This window comes from Muscardinus avellanarius, assembly GCF_963383645.1.
Source record: "Muscardinus avellanarius genome assembly, chromosome: 12".
NCBI classification, from domain to species: domain Eukaryota; kingdom Metazoa; phylum Chordata; class Mammalia; order Rodentia; family Gliridae; genus Muscardinus; species Muscardinus avellanarius.
This window is the reverse complement of record NC_137798.1, coordinates 55,748,827-55,770,795: the sequence shown is the minus strand read 5'-3', so window position 1 is coordinate 55,770,795 and position 21,969 is coordinate 55,748,827. Positions and strand designations below refer to the sequence as shown.

At 44.3% G+C, this 21,969-nt stretch overlaps 1 protein-coding gene across 4 annotated transcripts in view; it reads left to right on the top strand.

Annotated features, from left to right (window-relative positions):
• The window catches only part of CDKL1 (cyclin dependent kinase like 1), a gene marked incomplete at both ends in the record, with an annotated part of 80,764 nt that extends 58,795 nt beyond the window's left edge, over positions 1–21,969 (top strand). Inside the window, 7 exons of one of the 4 annotated variants that reach the window (XM_080707406.1) lie at positions 3,998–4,070; positions 7,414–7,504; positions 8,072–8,272; positions 11,507–11,589; positions 15,889–15,945; positions 18,873–19,028; positions 21,862–21,969. In XM_080707406.1, coding sequence (XP_080563532.1) covers positions 3,998–4,070; positions 7,414–7,504; positions 8,072–8,272; positions 11,507–11,589; positions 15,889–15,945; positions 18,873–19,028; positions 21,862–21,969 — 769 coding nt within the window. Of the gene's footprint in view, positions 1–3,997; positions 4,071–7,413; positions 7,505–8,071; positions 8,273–11,506; positions 11,590–15,888; positions 15,946–18,872; positions 19,065–21,861 lie in introns of all 4 variants that reach the window. The other 3 variants (XM_080707405.1, XM_080707407.1, XM_080707408.1) reach the window with 3 other exon arrangements.

The window sequence follows — 21,969 nt, the reverse complement described above, 5'->3', positions numbered from 1 at the left end:
CCCCTCAGAAAGTCCTTAAAGGCTCTATTTTTATTTATTTATTTATTTGCAGATCTGGGGTTGGAACCCAGGGGCATTTGACCTCCGAGATACATACCCCTTGCCCTATTATTTATTCTTTATTTTTTATTCTTTATGTTACGGAGTGCCTCACTAAGTAGCTGAGGCTGCCGGAGAACCATGATTCTCTGGTCTCAGCCTCCTGAATGCTGGGATTACAAGCATGCACCACCATGCCCAGCTTATTTTTTTATTTTATTATTTTTATTCATGGGGTGTTCCAGGAATTCTTCTCTGGTTAAGTGAACATCTGAAGTAAGGGTTAAAGTGGTAAGAGGTGACCATATTTGGGCTATATTTTATTTTGGTTAGTTTTATGGTTCTGGGGATTGAACCTAGAACATTCTACTTCTGAGCTACACCCCCAGCCCTATTTTATTTCTTATTTTGAAGCAGGGTCACACAAGTTACTGAGTCTGGCCACCAACCTGTAATGTTCTTATCTCAGCCTCCCAAATACTAGAATTACAAGTGTGTAGCACCACGCCTATCTATTTTTTAAAATATAGTCTAGAATTGGGCATGGTGATGCACACCTCTCAACCCCAGTACTTGAGAGGCTGAGACAGGAAGATTACAGGTTTGAGGACAGCCTCAGCAATGTACCAAGAATTTTCAGCAACCTAGGGAGAACTTGTTTCCTCTTTTTCCTTCTTGCTTCTCTGCGCGCGCGCACACACACACACACACACACACACACACACACACACACCATTCCAATTCCAACCCAACACCGCAGAATCTATTGCTTCTCTCCCTTCTGTGTTTCCAAGTCCCTTCTCCCACGGTGAAAACCTGACTCCTCTTACCATCTCAGTGTTGCAGCCAAAGGGATCTCAGGGTCTGAGGCCCCGTGTTCTAGAGAAGAAACTGGATAATAAAGAAGTGAAGTGAGTAGCCAGCCCAGGTGATGCTGCATAATTTTTGTAGAGTTTCTATATTTGGGGATTGTGGAATAATGTGCTCAGTATTAGGGGAGCTTTAATGATATGTTAATATAATTTACTATGTGTGTGTTCCTGGGAATTGAACCCTGGGGCATTCTACCCTTGAGCTACACCCCAACCCTACTTAATGTTTTATACTTTGAAATAGGATCTCAGTAAGTTGCTAAGAGCCTTCCTAAGTTGCTAAAGCTGGCCTTGAACCTGTGATCCTCTTGTCTCAGCCTCCCAAGTACTGGGTTACAGGAAGGCATCAATATGCCCAGCTATTATTAATTGTGTGTGTGTGTGTGTGTGTGTGTGTGTGTGTGTGTGTGTGTGTGTGACACACTGGGGATTGAACCCAAGAGCATTCTACTACAACCCCAGCCCTATTTTATTTTTATTTGGAAACTGGGTCTTGCTAGGTTGATGAGTCTGACTACTTGCTGACACTGTTCTCGAAACCTCCTCCTGTCTAAGCCTCTCAAGTACTAAGACTACTGTGCCACCAACCTGGTTTATAATTCACTTTTAAAAAATTCTTTTGGGCCTGGGTGTGGTGGCGCATGCTTGTAACCCCAGCATTTGGAAGTCTATGACAGGAAAATCACAGTTCAAGGACAGCCTCAGCTACTACTTAGGGAGGCCCTTTGAAACTCAGCGAGACCCTGTTTCAAAATAAAGAATAAAAAATAAAGCTGGGGATGTACCTCCAAAGTAGAATAACCCTGGATTCCATCCCCAGTACTGAAAAAAAAAAAATACTTTTGGGAAATGTTTTTAGAGATTAAAGTTGCCTGGTCTGATAACCTTCTATTTATACTTAATTCATTAAAAATGGAATAATAGTGGCCAGGCGTGGTGGCGCACGCTTGTAATCCCCGCGCTTGGGAGGCAGAGACAGGAGGATCGCGCACCCTGTTTCTAAATAAATAAAAAATATAAAATAGGTCTGGGAGTGTGGCCCGGAGGTAGAAGGGCTTCCAGGAACCCCAGTACCACAAAAAAAAAAAAAATAGAATAATAGATTCTATTTTTTCTGGACAAAACGTGGAGGCTGGGGAACCTGAAATGGACCCTTCCTAGTTGCATTTTTCTAGGCCTCCTGTCTTCCAGGTGCATTTTCTAGCAGGTGTGCCTACATGTCGTTAGACCTAGAGAATTTGGAGGGACCAGATTCAAGCCAGGGGACATAGTCCTGTTCCAGAAAGGCCCTGGCTCTTCTTCCTGGAGGCGGCCTCTGTTCACGCAGCCTCTGATCTACTTGAAAGGATTTCCTGAACGTCTGGCCTGTGACAACAGTGGCCTTACGGCCTCTCCCAGGGGCTAGAAGTGATTTTTTTGGAGACCACCTTTAACACAACTATTCCAGCATTTCCTCCCTGGTTCACTTATTAGTTTTGGCTGAGGGCCACAACAATAGCAGTTAATGTTTGATTCATAAAAACAGTAAGTCCAGCTGGTTGATGGGGGGGGCTCTAAAAATAAATACCCTCGCTCCGGAGTCCATTTCACACATTACCTCCTAAAATATTGCTCCCAGCTAAGGTACGTTTTTCTAAATCATTCAGAGCACCTGCGGGGCTTCTGGTTGCCTGATTAATTCAGCCTGGAGTCGGAGAAGAAGGACTGGAGACAGTGGCAGAGGGTTATATGCTGCTAGAGAGAAAAGGGCAGCAAGGGCTGGGCGTGATGGCGCATGCTTGTAATCCCAGTAATTGGGAGGCTGGGATAGAAGGATCAAAGTTTGAAGGCCAGCATGCAGTAATTTAGAAAAGGCCCTGCCTCAGTGTATATACAATCTCTAGGCATGGTGGTACACACTTGTAATCCCAGTAGTTGGGAGGCTGAGACAGGGGGATCACGGGTTCATGGCCAGCCCCAGCTACTTAATGAGGCCCTCCGCAACTTAGTGAGACCCTGTTTCAAAATAAAATAATAAAATAGGACTAAGGGTGTCACTCAGTGGTAGAATGTCCTTGGGTTCAATCCCTCATACTAAAAAAAAAAAAAAAAGCAGGATGCAGCTGGCTATCAGAGAGAAGCAATATGGGAAAATAACCTAGATGTTTATCTGGGCTTTTAGTTATTATTAACTTTTGTCAGGTGGTATTGTCAGTAAAATCTTCATTACCCAAAAGATGACTCTGGAATTTGGAGAGGCCCATATGGAATATGAGTCTTGCTTCAAAGGCAATTTGGGGCAACTTGAAAAAACACACAAGATCCTTCCAGCTGTAGATTAACTAACTTTATACCAACAGAAAGTACCTTATACACTTGGAGCTGAAGTTTCTGGGCAGATTCCCAGTGGTGTCTGATATTTAAGATAGGCGTTCATAGTCTGGCAGGATGGTGCAGGTATGTGATCCTAGTACTTGAGAGGCCAAGACAGGAGACTCTTTCTTAGTTTTGAGTCCAGCCTCAGCAACTTAGCAAGATTGTTAGGACCTAGCAAACCCTGTTCAAAACAAAAAATAAAAAGGGCTGAGAGTTCAATCTCCAGTACCAAAAGGAAAAAAAACAAAGATAAGTGGTCATAGCCTGGTATGTTGGTAATTGCCTATAATTCTTTACTTGGAAGGCTGAGACAGGAGAATCACAGATTTGAAGGCAGTGTATTGTACCTTAGTGAGACTTTTTTTTTTAAGGCCCTGGAGTGTAGCTCAGAGGTAAAATGCCCCTGGGCTCAACCCCCAGCAAAAAAGATAGGTAATCATAAATACTTGTTGAAATCCCTGTGGGTTTTATGGTCCCTTCATGTAGAAACTGGTGTTTGCATGATTATTTGTCCAAGAACTATCACTGAATTAGAACTCAGAGTGTGCTGGCCACCGCTTTTTACACCACTGACTGACTCATGGACGGACGGCCCGAAGAGGGAGATGACTGTGTGTCACCTGGGACTTTTCACTGCCAAAGTCTCACTTGCTTTACTTTTTCTTTTATTGAGCTGAACTCCAAGGCAACAGTAAAGAATGTGTTTGTGCTGCTTCTTTATTTTTTATTAGGGTACCGGAACATCTCGTGAAGAATATAACTTGGCAGACACTGCAAGCTGTAAACTTCTGCCATAAACGCAACGTAAGTCTCATGATCTCCCTTGAAAAATCAGAAGTCTGCCCTTAAGCTGAGGGGGAGTCATACACAAAGTTTATGCCCGACTTTCATGGATAGAATCTTGTATCTAATCTCATAAGCCCGGTTGAAATAAGAGACTAAAAATGCCAACCTATCTACTCCTTTTTGCTCAGGTTTTATAAAACATGCATTTTAGAATGATGTCTAGAAACTAGCCATGTACTTAGAGACTTCTCAAATATAAGATAGAAGCGCATTCACTTGGAGTCTGTATTGGACTGGCACCCCCCCCAAGGGTTCTGCAATGGGGGGGACCCCAGATGCCTCGCGCCTTTTTAGCTGTAAGATGCCAGTTGTGTAGGTGGAGCCCCGAGCCCCGTGCACACGCTGTCTGCTCTGGTGAGATAAGAGTAGGCTGAGTCTGTACAGAAGTAGTCCAGTGGCAGCCTCTGAACTCCTGGCCACAGCGGGGCTGGTGAGAGCACAGGGGCCTGCTGGCCAGGTGGCATGACTTCACAGATGCTGGGAAGCCCGCTGCTCCCTCCAATCCCACGTGGTCCACTCCCTGCCAGAGAGTCGGGCTCCAGGACTGAGGTATAGCTCAGTGGTAGCGTTCTTGCCTACTTCGCAAGCCAGATTTGATCCCAGTACCTTAAAAAGAAACCAGATCCCAATCCTGAGCACCAAAACCAAACACACACACAAAAAAACCCAGTTCCAGTACTGGAGCTTCATTTTGGCCATAAAAGCAGTTTATCTATGACCCCGTCAACTGCCGGGGTCAATTGAGCTGGTAGGGCCAAATCCCCTCCCTTGGGTTATTCCAAATGATTATTTATTTATTTATTTTGGAAGCTGCATTCCAGAAGGAGAAAACAGGAGAGTTGCCAGCACTCCTTCCAGCTCAGGGTCCATTCGGCCAAAGGCTGTGATCCTTGTCAGAGCTGGGGAGCTAGCTCAGCCGCACAGCCCTTCCCTAGCAATGCACGAGGACTTGGGCACATCCTCAGCACAACAGGAAGAGTGGGTGCTTTGTTCATACTTTACTGAGAGCAGATCTTAGGATAAGAGGAAAGAGAGACGTGAAGGCCCTTGTAGGGAAGATCCGAGGCACTAAAATATAATGCATACCGCAATTCCCTGGAGCCCCGGAGGAGGCCGCCTGGCTGTGTGTGCCGATGGGGGAGGGTGCAGAAACTTGTGAAGAATTCCCAGAACAGAAGGGGAGCGCATTCTTGCCTACAGTACTTCTGGCCATATGTCACCATGGTATTCATGGATGTGCCCATTTATAGCAACGTGCGGAGCCAGTGGTGAAAGAGACCTCCACGCCATTAATTATCTGCTGAAAGCCAGAGACATTATCAGAAAATAATTCAAAAATGGCCTCCCTGAAAGTTTTCCAGAATAATGAACACACATGGGGAAACACTGATCCTGATCTCTCACCCTGAAGGTCCTTTGGAATGAGAGCTGGCCAAGGAGGAGAAAAAAAAAACCCTGTCTCTCCAGATTCTAGAAAGAAATAACCCCAGGGCATTAGGGTACAGGTCAGAGGGGTCTCTCAAGTTACAAAAAGATCCAACATTCCCCTCTGGAGAGGAAAACACTTGGGAGAAGGGAAGATTATTAGGAACGCTGAGCAGTATTTTAACCCAATTGAATTTTTTTAATGTGATTATTAATTGGGCTGTTGATTTTTTAATTTTTTTGCCAAGAAAGTTGTGATTTAATAAGAGAGTCATGTGAAGATTCTAAAACGTTCTTCTCTCCAATATCACTCTGCTAAAGAATGTAGGCTGTGGTCTGGAAACCACGGGTGATTTGAGTCTAAATTATGGAGCAGGAGGCACGTCCGAGGGGGAGGCTGCAGCTCTGAGAGGACTTGGTGTGTTGTGGGACAGAGCTGACATCTAGCGACTCTCCCCAGAGGGTGAGCCCTGCTGCCTCCTCTTGTTTATCTTGTTGGGACAAATGTCAGCTGAAAGGGAGATCTCCTGGCACGCTCAGGGGCCCGCCCTTCTCTTCCCAGCTTATCTCAGCAGGTCCAGGGCTGGTCCTGTGACCAGGCCAACTCTGTCCTCTCCTCAGGCCACAAGTCAGCAGTGAATTCTGCTGTGTCCCACGCAGGCCTCACTGAGACCCTTGAACAGTCTCTCTTTCACCTAGTGTTATCAGATTAAATGTAGTTTTATTTGAAGTTAAATTTGAAGTTTAGGTTAAAAAAAGTATAAGTTTTAGAATATAGTTATGCTCCAAATACTGCAGGGGTTATATTTCTTAAAAACTGTTTGGTGAAGCTGGGCATCGTGACACAGACCTTTAATCCCCATACTTGGGAGGCTGACAGAGGAGGATCATAGGTTCAAGGACAGCCTCAACAAATAGTGAGATTCTCATCAACTTAGCAAGGCCCTGTTTCAAAACAAAAAAATAAATAAATAAAAAGGGCTGGAGATGTTGTCCAGAGGCAGAATGCCTTCAGGCTGGATCCACAGTATCACACAAAATAATTAATTTTTTAGGGCTAGGGGGTGGCTCAATGATAGAGCATTGCCCATGCAGAAGGCCCTGGGTTTAAGCTCCTGCATAAGCCGGATGTGATGGCACACGCTTGTAATCCCCGCGCTTGGGAGGCTGAGACAGGAGGATCGCACAGGTTCGAAGCCAGCCTCAGCTACTTAGTGAGGCTCTCAGCAACTTAGTGAGACCCTATTTCCAAATAAAATATAAAAAAGGTCTGGAAGGTAGAAAGCTGCTGGGTTCCACCCCCAGTACCACCAAAATAAATAAATAAATAAATAAAAGATCTTGCATAAAATAATCTCCAGATTAAAAAAAAAGTTTATCCAGAATCTATTTATTTATTTATTTATTTATTTGGGGTACTGGGGATCGACCCAGAGGCATTCTACCTCCGAGCTACACCTCCAGCCCTATTTTTTTTTTTAATAATGTATTTGGAAACAGGGTCTCACTAAGTTGCTGAGAGCCTAAGTCACTGAGGCTGGCTTCGAAGCTGTGCGATCCTCCTGCTCAGCCTCCCAAGCGCGGGGATTACAGGCGTGTGCCACCTCGCCCAGCTAGATGTCCTATATTTTTAGATGCTGAGTCTGGCTACTCTATTTTCAGTTTTCTTCTTACCCTTTATGGACCTTTTGGGCCCTTTAAGAACTTAGGCTGTACGTATGATACTAGATTATTTTAGGTGGTTATTCTCTTATTCAACAGGCCAATGAGATATTCAAATTATTTATCTAATATGCACTAAATATTTATGTGTTATGTTTATGCCATATATTAGAGTTGCTCCATAATATGCTTTTGTTTTGATTTTTGTAACTAGTGCATACATAGAGATGTGAAGCCAGAAAATATCCTTATCACTAAACATTCAGTGATCAAGCTTTGTGACTTTGGCTTTGCTCGGCTTCTGAGTGAGTATTGAAGTTTTCCTAAGTATAAAATATGATAAAGGATCTAGATACTATCTACAGAAAGCTAGTTCTTGTCTATTTAGGGCTTAAGCTTGCTATAAATTATAATTCTATAATTATAGAATTCTATAACGTAATTATGATTTGAAAATGTGTAAACACATACAGTGGTTTAGACATGTATGCTCTATGTACATTATATCAAAGTAAAGTGGTTATTACAAAGCATGTTGTTCCCCTGGTTTCCACCAATCTTTGCTGAAATGATACTTTTCAGAAGTGCTACTTTAGAAGAATGGTCAACTTTGGCTGCAGATTAGAATCATGGGGGGAGCTTTAAAAACCATGCTGATCTGCCTGGGCCTCCCCAGGGGTGCTGATTTCCTTGGACTGGGGCGTGCCCAAGCATCAGTAATTTAAAAAATACTAGATTCCAAGCGATTTTAATGAGCAGCCAGCACAGACAGCAGCCATTTCAAAAAGCCACAACCTTGACTGCAGACTTGCTTTCTTAGCTCTTCCCGCCCAGGTGTGAGTCCAGGCTCCCACTCTCTTTCTGTTTTCCAGCTGGGCCGAGCGACTACTACACTGACTATGTGGCTACCAGGTGGTACCGCTCCCCGGAGCTGCTGGTGGGGGACACACAATACGGGCCCCCAGTAGATGTGTGGGCAGTTGGCTGTGTCTTTGCTGAGCTGCTGTCAGGAGAGCCTCTGTGGCCAGGAAAATCAGATGTGGATCAACTCTATCTGATTAGGAAAACCTTGGGTAAGTGGTGCTCCACCTTTTGGTTGGGACAACCGGCCACTCGTGTGGGTGTAGGGCAGAGCCAAGTTCTTAGCTCATCTGATGCCCTTTACAGTCAGGCAAAGGCAACTTTGACATCTCGCCCAAGTGGCTCTATCAGGGTCCTTGTTTGTTTTGGTAACAATAATCAGCTGAGCGTAGCAGCCCACACCTGTAATCTCAGAATTTGGGAGGCTGAAACAAGAGGATCGTAGGTTTTGAGTAGTGAGACTCTCAGCAACCTAGCAAAACCTTGTTTCAAAACAAAAAAATTTAAAAGATGTTGGGGGTGTAGCTTGCTGGTAGACCAGTGCTCGGTACCACACACAAACACACACACACACACACACACACACACACACACACACACACACCAAAAAAAAAAAAACCCACAAAAAAACAGCAATTACTGAGTATTTACTAATTGTCCAAGACATAAGATTCTCTTGTGAGCATAGTTTGGATCAAGTTAAACTGAAAAATTGATTATGGCAACAATAGAAACATTTCTGCAGGAGCTTAGCACTTCACAATATTTCATGGTTCATGGTTTATTTTATTTACAGGTTGAGTATCTCTAGTCCAATTTGCTTGGGACCAGAATTGTCTTGGATTTTTTTTTTGAGACTTTGGAATATTTTTATTTTATTTTATTTATTTTATACTGAGAATTGATTTCTCAGATTTTAGATTTTATTTTATTTTATAATTTATTTAATTATGTATTTATTTTTGTATTGGGGATTGAACCCAGGGGCATTCTACCTCTGAGCTATACCCTGAGCCCTATTTTATGTTTTGTTTTGTTTTGTTTTTACTTTGAGACAGGGCTTACTAAATTGCTTGAGGCTGGTCCCGACCTTCAATTTTTCCATCTCAGCCTCCCAAGTACTGGGATTATAGGCATGCACTACCATGCCTGGCAGATTTGGGGATATTTTTAGATACAGAAAGAGAGACTTTAGGGTTGGGACCCAAGTCTAAACACGAAATTCATTTATGTTTTATATACACCATATGCACACATCTGAAGGCGATTCTACGCAGCCTCTTCAGGGGCCTGTCCTTTGACTGCAGCTGTCACCTGCGCTCAGGTGTAGAATTTTCTACTCGCGGCATCATGTCAGTGCTCCACACGTTTCACATTTGGGACATTTTGGATTCCAGGCTTTTGGGCTAGGGTTGTACAACCTGGGTTACGATGTGGAATTTGTACGGATGTCCTTAACTCCAGCCTGCCAGGCAGGTTTAAATTATTCAGATTCTAGGGAGGAAAATTCCCAACCTTCCAAGTGTCAGGAGAAAGGCTGGTTCTTCTAATGTCCCTGGTCTTGCTCTCCCACCCAAACACCCTGCGCTTCCTCTCTCGCTTCAGCGGAATGGTCAAGGCAGGAGGGGAAGAGAGGGAAGGGAGGGGCCAGAAGAAAAGATCCATGAGCAGAGACTGACCTTCTCAAAAGGCGTTTAAATCATGCTCCTCTAAGTATTCCAATTTAAGGCAAAATTTTTCTCTTCTATAAACTCGCGCAGTGCCCGCCAGCACCGTGTCTCGCCTTGTACCATCGTCTTCCCAGAGGTACTGTGAGCTGCCTTAATGGTTTTATGCCGGGTGTGGTGGCGCACACTTACAGTCCCAGACTTGAGAGGCTGGGACAGGAGGGTCACAGGTTCGAGGCCAGTGTGCGGTAACTTAGCAATACCCTGTTCCAAATAAAAAATAAAATAAGGCCAGGATTGTAGCTTGGAGGTAGATCACCTGAGTTCAACTCCCAGTGCCATAAACAAGCAAGCAAGCAAGAAAAGATTTCTGCATTTCAGCCACCAGTGTCTGCAATTAGGCACCCGGTAGCCACGGCGTCCCCGGTCTCCCTTGGCTGAGATTCCTCCAGTGATCGTAGGACGCCGTCTCCGTGTCATCCTTCCAGCTCTGATAGAAGAAGGTTGTTAGGACACAGGAAACTGAGCTCGGGATAGTCTCTGAGTTCTGGGGCAAGGCATTAGAGGCTATATTTTGACTCTTCATCCAAAATGGGGTGATATTTTGGATTTCAGTGAGAAGTAAAATTCTAAAATCTGTAGAATTAGGCAATTTGATGCCCTCATGTAAAAACTCCAGCCTGGTCCAAAGGCAACACGTGTAGGCCCCTGACCGGGAGCCCCTGCTTTCCATTCAGCTCTGGAAAGTAGGTCTGGGTGTAACTCGGGGTCTTCCTGAGTAGCGCGTGTGTGTACGTGCATGTGTGTGCTCCTGTGTGTCTGTGGTACTGGAGGTTGAACTCAGAGACATTCTACCTCAGACCTACATCCCCAGCCCTTTTTTTGTTTTTGTTTTTGTTTTTGTTTTTGTGATACTGACGATTGTACCCAAGGGCTTTCTACCTCTGGGATACTCTCCTGGACCTATTTCATATTTTATTTGGAAACAGGGTCTCACTAAGTTGCTGAGAGCCTTACTGAGTAGTGGAGGCTGGCTTTGAACCTTCGTGAGCCTCCTGTCTCAGCCTCCCAAGTATTGGGATTATAAGCGTGCACCATCATGCCCGGCTTATTTTTGTTTTTGAAACAAGATCTCACTAAGTTGCTGAAGCTGGTCTTGATCCTAAAATCCTCCTGTCTCATCCTCCCAATTACTGGGGTTGAGATTACAGGCATGCACCACTACATCCAGCGAGCATCATCGTGTTCTCTGAAAACAGTTCTTTTTTAAGTATAGTAGCTCTAGAATCTTACATGAGGGCAATTGTACTTCATTTGGCTGTAATGTGTTCGGGATGAGGGTCACACACTCCTCTGGAATACAGAAACGCTGTTCTGAACCCATGCTTCACACTGGAAGTGCTTCCAAACAGGAGACCAAGCACTATTTCCAATTGATTGCTAATTGGTCGAAGAGAAAGTGGTTCCAATTTGGAAATGCATTCCTTCTAGCTAGAACATTTTTCTTTTTCTTTCTTTTTTTTTTTTCTTTTTTTTTTTTTTTTTGGTGGTACTGGGGTCCCTGGAAGCCCTTCTACCTCCGGGCTACACTCCCAGACCTATTTTTACATTTTATATTTGGAAACAGGGTCTCCTAAGCCAGTGCACGCGGCTGGCTTTGAACCTGCGCGATCCTCCTGTGTCCGCCTCCCAAGCGCGGGGATTACAAGCGTGCGCCACCACACCGAATCATAGGTCAATGTTTTCTAACCAATCTCTTTCCTTCTTTCTTGTCTAAAGGAGATCTTATTCCTAGGCACCAGCAAGTGTTTAGCACGAATCAGTACTTCAGCGGGGTGAAAATTCCAGATCCCGAAGATATGGTGAGTGATTCATTTTGGAGAGGGCCCTTTAGACCAGGCTAGCTGGGCTTTGGTAGTTAATCACTTTCCCAGACCCAGCGGCTCACTCTGCAGTAGAAATTTTGTCTGAGTGAAAAAGAAAATTCGAGCAAACTGGTTGACAGGGCTTTGACCTTCCGTGCTCATTTAGAGACTACTGATTAGCGTTTGGTCCGCCACTGGACAGGAATGCGGGGCTGCCTGCCCTGCCTGTACTTGTCTCCTTCATCATTTCTATCAGTTGAACCTACAGAGTCAGAGCCAATCAACTTCTAGGCAAACCAGACATTGACCTATCCAGAAGAGGTTAAGCGCTCTCCCCCTGCCTTGTCCACATGCCACACTGTGCTGTTCTCTCACTCCCTGGACCCTGAGGGAAACCGTAGGAGCTTAGCAAGCCTCACTGTGCTGCCTGTCCTCGATGGTCACCATGGGAAAGATACTCATTTAATTTTTTTATGGCACTGGGGATTGAACCCAAGGGCATTCTACCTCTGAGCTACACCCCCAGCCCTATTTTATTTTTATTTGGAAACAGGATATCCCAGGGTTGATGAGAGTCTCACTACTTGCTGAGACTGTCTTTGAACCTGCAATCCATCTGTCTCAGCCTCCCACATACTGGGATTACAAGATTGTGTTACCCTGCCTAACTCTCATTTTAAAAAGATGGAAGAAGCTGGGCATGGTGGCGCACGCTTGTAATCCCCGCGCTTGGGAGGCGGAGACAGGAGGATCGCGCAGGTTTGAAGCCAGCCACGCTGGCTTAAGAGACCCTGTTTCAAAATATAAAATAGGTCTGGGAGTGTAGCCCGGAGGTAGAAGGGCTTCCAGGAACCTCAGTACCACAAAAAAAAAAAAAGAAAAAAAAAAAAACAGGCAGACAGCCTCAGCTACTAAGTGAGGCATTAGTGAGATCTTGTTTCAAAATAAAGAATAAGATGGGCGTGGTGACGCACGCTTATAATTCCAGTACTTGGGAGGCTGAGACAGGAGGATCATGTAGGTTTGAAGCCAGCCTCAGCTACTTAGCGAGGCTCTCAGCAACTTAGTGAGACCCTGTTTCCAAATAAAATATAAAAATAGGTCTGGGAGTATGGCCTGGAGGTAGAAAGCCCCTGGGTTCTACCCCAGTACCACACACACACAAAAATAACCAAATATTAAAAAAGAATAAAAAATTGGGCTGGGGGTGTAGCTCAGAGGTAGAATGCCCCTGGGTTCCATTTCTAGTACTGAAAGAAAAAAGTACTGAAAAAAAGCATGGTGGTGTATGCCTATAATCCCAGAACATGGGAGGCTGGTGCAGGAGGATCACAGGTTCAAGGCCAGCCTCAGCAACTTCGTGAGACTCTTTCAAAATAAAAAAATTAAAAGGGCTGGGGAGAGTAGCTCAGAGATAGAATGCCCCTAAGTTCAATCCCAATACCAAAAAAGAAGACTAAATAATTAAAGATGTTTGTTCCCCTAACCTACTTCCGACAGTTTTTCTCATTAAAATCATTAGACTAGGGCATAAAGAACAGAAGAAGTGAGAGACCACTGGAAAATCATGGGAAACTTTTTATATTGTTAAATAATTGGCTTCAAGGTTATATATCAAAATGTAAATAGTATCTATTTGCGTCAAATTTGATTCCTTTTCATTCCTTTTTTTTTCCTCTTTTCTTTTGGTGATACTAAGGATTGAACCCAGGACCATTCTACCTCTGAGCTACACTCTCAGCCCTCAGCCCTTTTTATTTTGATAAATAAGGGTCTCACTAAACTGCTGAGGCTGGCTTCAAAGTTGTGATCCTCCTGTCTCAGTCTCTAGGGTTACAGGTGCATGCCACCACACCCGGCTAAAATATAGTCTTGAGTGTTTCCTAATGAATTTGTATTATAATCAAAAACATTTCTTTTCTTTTCTTCCCTTTCTTTCTTTCTTTCTTTTGGTGGTACTGGGGTTCCTGGAAGCCCTTCTACCTCCGGGCTACACTCCCAGACCTATTTTATATTTTTTAATTTATTTGGAAACAGGGTCTCTTAAGCCAGCAAGGCTAACTACGAACCTGCCAGATCCTCCTGTCTCCGCCTCCCAAGCGCGGGGATTACAAGCGTTCGCCACCACGCCCGGCAATCAAAAACATTTCAGGCAGCTCAGTGGCAGAGTGTTTGCCTGGCATGTGTGAGACCCTGGGCTGTATCCTCAGTACCACCAAAACAAAATAAAACAAAACACACACAAAAAATACTGAGCCCCAAACCATTTTGGAGAATCACTAAGCTTTCTCTTGTCTGAGAAGGTACTTTAAGTGGAAGCTGACCTTCCTCCACTGCTCACTTTCCAGGTGAAAGTTTGCCTGTTCCTTAAGCTGTGTCCTCTCTTCCTTCAGCCTCTAGGCTTGTCCTACAGCTGTGGCTTCCACTTTCCCACCCCCTCCCCTTCCTGCAGTACCAGGAAAAGTGGGTCACACTGGGATGGAGAGGCAAGAGTGACACCTGGCATATGGGAGGTGACCCATCTGGCTCTCTGTGACCTGGACATTCCCACTTCGGCACCAAATATCCCTGAGCAGTTTCCTGTTCAATTGTCTACCAGCAAAAGTCCAGAAGCAGCCCGAGCTTCTATAGATGTAAAAAGCTTTCCCAGAGGCTGTCCTGCAGGAGATTTCCTGTTGACAGAAACACAGGAAGAGGCACAGTGCGGGGGCTGTGCTGGTCGCACATCTGTGCCCCAGTCCCTCTGCGGGTCACAGCCCTGACTAGGGAGGCCCGCTGGCTTCTGGGGCTGAGAAACTGGCTCAGCCGGCCGGATGGGCCCTGACAGCTCACAGCCAAGCGGCGCCTCGTCCCAAGCTTTGCTGCTGAGACAGCACAGGCAGTGTCAGCAATGTCTTGACAATTCCCAGCGGTGCTCACAGTCTCCAACACACAGAAAGAACCCAACACACAGGAAGAGTGAGGAAACTATTGAATTGAGTGGGGTGCTCGCCAGGGCCAATACAAATCTGCTTTAGGGTTTCCCCTGCTTGTTGAATATAGGGAACTCCAGAATTGGGGTTCTTCTCTCTTACTCTTATCTGTCACTAGCATGTACACAATCAAGAATTAGTTCTTAATTCTTGATTATATGATGGAGCACACCTGGGAAGGCTGAGACAGGAGGATTGCCGGTTCGAGACTAGCCTCAGCAATTTAGTGAGACACTCAGTAACTTAGTGAGACGCTGTTTCTAAAAGTAGCTTGGAGGTAGAATGCTCCTGGGTTCAATCCCCGGTACTACAAGCAAAAAAGAATTAGTTGTTGGGGGCGGTTCCCTGTCTAAGTAACACTGGGCTCACAGTCTGCCATCTTGATAGACACAGGCGCTGTGGTCATCTGTTTGCTCCGTTTGGCTGGCTCTTCTTTCCCAGCTTCCCTCCACGGTCAGCCTTTGTGGGTGCCGTGTGTCTTTAATTGGCCTGCTGGCCTGTCTGACATTCCTCCCATTTGTAGTGTTATTCCTGATTGACTCCAGGATCTGACAGAAGCAAAATAGCCTTATATGGCCAAAGGGAGACTGGTGAAGCTTGCTCAAGAGACTTGAAACTGGGGCTGATCAGGGAAACAGCAGGCCCTTGTGGGAGGAATAAACAACAAGGTTTATTCCAGAAAATCCAAGAAACATCTGTTCACCTGGGTAGGGAGAAAAATCTATGTTGAAGCATCCTTATATGATGTCAATAAATGCTATATAATTAGGACCCCCTTTTTTGTGGTACTGGGGGTGGAACCCAGGGGCTTTTCTACCTCCGGGCTATCCTCCCAGACCTATTTTATCCTTTATTTGGAAACAGGGTCTCACTAAGTTGCTGAGGCTGGCTTCGAACCTGTGCGATCCTCCTGTCTCAGCCTCCCAAGCGCGGGGATTACAAGCGTGCGCCACCACGCCCGGCAGGACCCCTTTTTATAATGCCATTATAAGTGTCAAAAAATATGGTTAGGAAAGGCAATGTATGTAAGTAGAGGCAGAGAAAAAGTGAAAGAATTGCGTGGCAAGGGTTCTGTTGTTGTGCGGTTGTCTTTCTTTCGTTCATTTGCTTTCTTTCACTTATAATTTGCTACCTTCTTCAGGAAGTGAAGGAGGAGGCTAGGAAGGAAGTTTGGGAAAGCAGTTTGGAGGTGGGGAGATGAACTTGTGAATCCTCTAAGGAGGTTATTTCCATGGGAGACAAGTGGGAAAGGGTAAGAAAAAGAAGGAAGAAATGTAATCTGAGGTGGGCTTCACTTGGACACATGCTCTTTGCTTTTCTACAGGAACCGCTGGAGTTAAAATTTCCAAACATCTCTTATCCTGCCCTGGGGCTCCTGAAGGTAAAACCATGGCTTCCAAGAGACCAGAAAGCACAGAGGTTGCCATCGCCGGGAATCCAAGTTACTCCTGTCAACTCATGAAATGAAATGTTCCTTTCAAAATCCGTCTCCCTTAGAAAGCACAAAATGTTTCCATTTTTAAAATGGGTCACATTCTGCTGAACATGGTGGCACACGTCTGCAATCTCAGTACTCAGGAGGCTAAGACAGGACTGGTTCTCGGCCAGCCTCAGCAATTAGTGAGACCTGTTTCGAAATAAAAAAATAAAAAGGGCTGGGGTGTAGCTCCGAGATAGAGTGCTTCTGGGTTCAATCCCCGGTATCACAAAAATAAGTAAATAAAAGGTCACATTCCATTATAGCAAAAGCATCTTTAAGTATTTCTCGCTTTACATGAACCTAAGATGGTTTTAAAATCTAAATTTATGCCAAATAGAAATTTCAAAGAGGTGATATTTGTTTTATGAAAGGATCTTTCTTCCAAAATAAACGCAGAGCTGTAGGATCCTTTAGTCAACTCCCCGGTACATTTAAGGTACATTTTGATTTTAAAAGCTAATTTACATGTACATTTTTAGAAAAGAGCTATTACATAAAATAAGACATGGGTACCAGTTAAAATATTTGCAAATTAGCAATGTGTGGTGGCATATGCCTGTAATAAAGAAGCTGAAACAGGAGGATCACAGGTTTGAGAACACCCTCAGCAATTTAGTGAAACCCTCAGCAACCTAGCAAGATCCTGTTTCAAAACAAAAAGTAGGCCAGGCGTGTTGGCCCAGATTTGTAATCCCAGTATTCAGGAGGCGGAGACCAGAGGATCGCTGCTGAGGTGGCCAGCCTCAGCTACTTAAGCCCTTCGCAACTCAGTGAGACCCTGTTTCAAAAAAAAAAAAAAAAAAAGACTAAAAAATAGGGCTGGAGTGTAGCTCGGAGGTACAATGGCCCTGGGTTCCATGCTCAGTACCGAAAAAAAAAAAAAAAAAAAAAGCCAGGCATGGTGGCGCACACTTGTAATTCCAGTACTTGGGAGGCTGAGACAGGAGGATCTCAGGTTCAAAGGCTGCCTTGGCATATTAGTGAGGCTCTCAGAAACATAGTGGGACTCTGCTTCCAAGTAAAATAGAAAATAGGGCTAGGTGTGTAGCTTGGCGGTAGAATGCCCCTGGGTTCAATCCCTAGTGCCAATGAATGAATGAATGAATGAATGAATGAGAAATATTTGCAAGAGATAGTCAATGTCCTGCTCATTTAAAAAATTATTTAAAATATTTATTAATGAAGTTCCTTGGGGTATGTAGTTGGAAGATTTATCAGTCCATGTATTAGCCCCATGACCTATTAAATACAAAGAAAATAGTTAAGCATGATGTGATATAGAGGCATATATATATATATATATATATATATTGTATATATAACATACATGCTCATAAGTTCTTGTAAAGCACAGAGATGTCTGGAAAGATACACAGGTAAAAGGTAGTTGATTCTAAGCCGAGCGTGGTGATGCACGTTTGTGATCCCAGCATTTGGGAGGCTGAGACAGGAGGATCCCGGTTCTTGGCCAACCTCAGCTACTTAGTGAGGCCCTTTGCAACTCAGTGAGACCCTGTTCCAAAATAAAGAATAAAAAATAGGGCTGCCATTATAGCTCAGAGGTAGAGTGCCCCTGGGTTCCATCCCCAGTGTAGAAAAAAAAAAAAAAGGTGACTGATTCTAGAAAGGGGAATAGAAGACCTCGAGTGGCAGAGACTGCCTTACACTATATGAATTTCACTTGCACTATGTACAAATATTATTTCTAAATAAAAACACTAGATTGTGCAAAGTCTCTGAAAGAGTCAGGTGTGATGGTTCATACCTAAAATCCTACTACTTGGGGGGCTGAAACAGGAGGATCACAGGTTTAAGATCAGCCTCAGCAAGTAGTGAGACTATTGTCAACCTAGTGAGACCCTGTCAAAAAAACAAAAAGGGGCTGGGGTGTAGCTTCTGGGTTGAATCCCCAGTAAAACACACTCACACACACACACACACACACACACACACACACACACACAGAGTAATAAAAATAATAATAATATAATAATAATAATAATAATAATAATAATAGGTCTGGGGGAGGGCTCAGCCTTCAGTGCTACCCCCCAAATGAGCTAAGTTCTAGTGTCCGACAGTATAGAGCACAGTTGGGTGAGCATAGCTCACAACTAAAGTACTAGAAAAAAGGAGTTAGGAGGTTTCTAATACAAATAAAATGTAAATGTTTAAGGACATGGAAATACTAATTACCCTGGTTTTTTTTTTTTTTTTGGTGGTACTGGGGTTCCTGGAAGCCCTTCTTCCTCCGGGCTACACTCCCAGTCCCATTTTATATTTTTGAAACAGGGTCTCTTACGCCAGCACGGCTGGCTTCGAACCTGCGCGATCCTCCTGTCTCCGCCTCCCAAGCGCGGGGATTACAAGCGTGCGCCACCACGCCCGGCTTACTAATTACCCTGTTTTGATCTTAATAGATTATATACATGTATCAAATTATCACACTGTACTCCATAAATATCTATAATTATTATGTGTCCATTAAAAATAATTTAAAGCTGGGCATGGTGGCGCATACCTGTAATCCCAAAACTTGGGAGGCTGAGACAGGACTGCAGGTTCAAGGCCAGCCTGGCAACTTAGTGAAGCCCTCAGCCATTGAGTGAGACTCTATTTCAAAATAAAAAATAAAATAGGTCTGAGAGTGTAGCTTGGAGATAGAATGCCTCTGGGTTCAGTCCCCAGTACTACAAAATAAATAAATAAACAATAATAACTGAATCATTAATAAAAGGAGATTAGTCTTTCAAGGAAGAAAAACAGGTTGATACAGTTATCAAGTCCATACAATTTGGAGCAGTAAGAAGGACTGTCTGTGCTTTCAGAGCTGCCTCCACATGGACCCTGCTCAGAGATCCACATGTGAACAGCTGTTGCAGCACCCATATTTTGACAGCATCAGAGAAGTCGGGGATTTGACAAAGGAACACGAAAAGTCAACGAGGAAGGCCCTGAGACAGAGCCGAAAGCACCTGCCCGGGGTAAGAGCGCCACGGTGCTTTACACCCCAGCTACAATGCCAAGCGATCTCGCACCTGCCTCCTGATACAGGTTGGAATCCACACTCAGGAGGCCGCTGTGGCTTGCTGCTCCAGCACCCCATCTCTCAACCAGGGCCCCAGAGCCATCCGCCTCCTGAGGCCGCAGCTGTTTCCTGCTGCCACAGGAGGGCAAGGCTTCTGAGGAGTGCAGGTCTCAGCCAGGTACATCAGCGAAGCCGGCTGAACGCGCTTCTTGCACTTGGGAGAAAGGAATCAGGTTCATCTCAGGCAGTTCTTGGTCACCACATTGACCTTCAATATGAACATTCCCAGTATATCTAAAAACAAAAAAATCAACAAAACAAAAGCAAAAGCGCTTCCTCCCTGGTCCTTTAATTGTCAGAGCTGGCTAGGGTAGATACAGCGATGAGGGATTGCAGTGTTATCCGCAGGAGGGCACCTGTAACTAGAGAATGACATCCACATGGTACTCTGAGTGCGGAGAATCCTGGTTGGTATAAAGTGGTAAAAATGGCCTTACAATTTGGGAGGCTGAGAGAGGAGGATCACAGGTTTGTTCCAGGCCAGTCTCAGCAACTTAGCAAGGCCCTCAACAACTTAGTGAGATCCTGTTTCCAAAAAAGGTGGTAGCTAAGTGGTAGAACTTTCCTGGGTTTAATCCCCAGTATCACAAAAAAAAAAAAAAAAAAAAGCCTCACATGAAATGTCTTGTCAAACTGGGGATGGTGGTGCACACTTGTAATCCCAATACTTGGGAGGCTGAGACAGGATCGCAGGTTTGTGTCCAGCCTCAGCTACTTAGTAAGGCCCTTCAAAACTTAGTGAGACCCTATTTCAAAACTAGGGAGTAGCTAGGTGGTAGAACTTTCCTGGGTTTAATCCCCAGTAACATCAAAAGTAAAATATTTTTAAAAATCCTTTCATTAAATGTCTTGTCAAAAGGCAGAAGTTCTAACAATCTCTGGAATGCAGTTAGGACCACATCCAAGATGGGCTGGCTGCTCCCAGCCACTCCTGCATCTGCTTGGGTGTCCTTACGTGATCAGTTATCTTGCTTTGGTCTCTCTGTTCAGCCCCCGCTGCTGAATGGCAAGTGTGAAGGTTTGTGGGTGGTGTGTGCGAGGTATGGAGGAGGGAGGGGTGGAGGGTTCTTTAGGAAGAGGTGCTGCATGAACTCCAGGGCCCTAAGGTAGAACACAGTTACAAAATTATGAATGTTTTTATTTTATTTTCTGTCATATATGACCCAGATAGCAAAAAGGGCCAGAAATAGATTCTCCCAACCCCAGAGTTATCCCTATCTCACTGTTACTTTGTTCAAGAAAAAAGGGACTCGATGGAAATATTTCTACCCAGAGGAATAAGTGAACATCTCTGGTGTATTGCTTTTAAGTCTTGAAGCATTCAATTGTTTGATTTAAAGGTACTAAAAGGTAGCTGGGCGTGGTGGCGCATGCTTGTAATCCCAGTATTCTGGAGGCTGAGACCTTTAGTGAGGCCCTCTGCAACTCAGTGACACCCGGTTTCAAAATAGAATAAAAAATAGGGCAGGGGGTGTAGCTCTGAGGTCGAATGCCCCTGGGTTCCATCCCCAGAACCGCAAAAAATAAATAAATAAATAAATAAATAAATAAATAAATAAATGTACTAAAAGGTACCCACTTTTCAGTTATATAAAGCCATGCAGTGAAAAAAAAAAAAAACCACGTGTTCTTTCTACTTTCATTTGACATAGAAAATAAACTCAAAAATTTCTGGAAGCTCAAAGGAAGCAGCTTTACGTGTGTGTGTGTGTGTGTGTGTGTGTGTGTGGTAATAGGGATGGACCCCACGAGTGTTGTATCTCTGAGCTACACCCTCCTCTGAGCTACACCCTCAACCCTATATTTTAAGTCTTTTATTTTTTGAAACAGGGCCTCACTGAGTTGCGAAGGGCCTCGCTAAGTGGTTGAGGCTATCTGTGAACCTCCATCCTCTGGTCTCCACCTCCCAAATGCTGGGATTACAAGCCTGCGCCACTACATCCGGCTAGTTTTGCCTTTCTTTCTTTTTTGGTGGTACTGGGGTTCCTGGAAACCCTTCTACCTCTGGGCTACACTCCCAGCCCTATTTTATATTTTTATTTGAAAACAGGGTCTCTTAAGCCAGTGAGGCTGGCTTCGAACCTGCGTGATCCTCCTGTCTCCGCCTCCCAAGTGCGGGAATTACAAGCGTGCACCACCACGCCCGGCTTAGTTTTGCCTTTTTAACTAAGAGAATAACTGGGCAGACTGTGCAAGTATTCTGGGCATCAGTTTTCTCCGCTAGAAGGCAGGTCATTGACTTAGATGCTCCCAAGGTACCAGTGAGCTCTCGACCTCTGTAAATCCAAGTTGCTTCCCAATAATGATAATATTGCAGATTTCCCTTTTCCCCCCATATTCTCTAAATTCTCATTAATGTTCTTGTTCTTGTGTTTAAATGTAAAGCAAACCTTTAAAAAAAGAAGCAGAGACCAAATGAAAGCAGTTTGTTCTTTCAGGTTCTAGATTGTGTGCCAAAAAAAATTAAAAAAGTATTTCTGTGATGAAACTTAATTACTTTTTCTGTGATGTATTCAAGATAATGAAAACAGCCAGGTGGTGGCCCATGCCGGTATCCCAGTGCATGGAAATGAGAGGAGATTGCACCCTGTTTAAAAAAAAAAAAAATTTAAAGGCTGAAAGTGTAGCTCAGTTATAGAATGCCCGAGTTCAATCCCCAGCACCAGAAAATACTAATGAAACAGTACACAGCATGGTTTTGCAGCTAATTCTGTGTTTTGCATTCTCAGTTGCAGAGCCTACCTCAGCTTACGAGCAGCAGCATCCTTCCAGCTTTGGATAATAAGAAGCACTACTGTAATCCCAAGAAATTTAACTGCCATTTCCCAAACATTTAA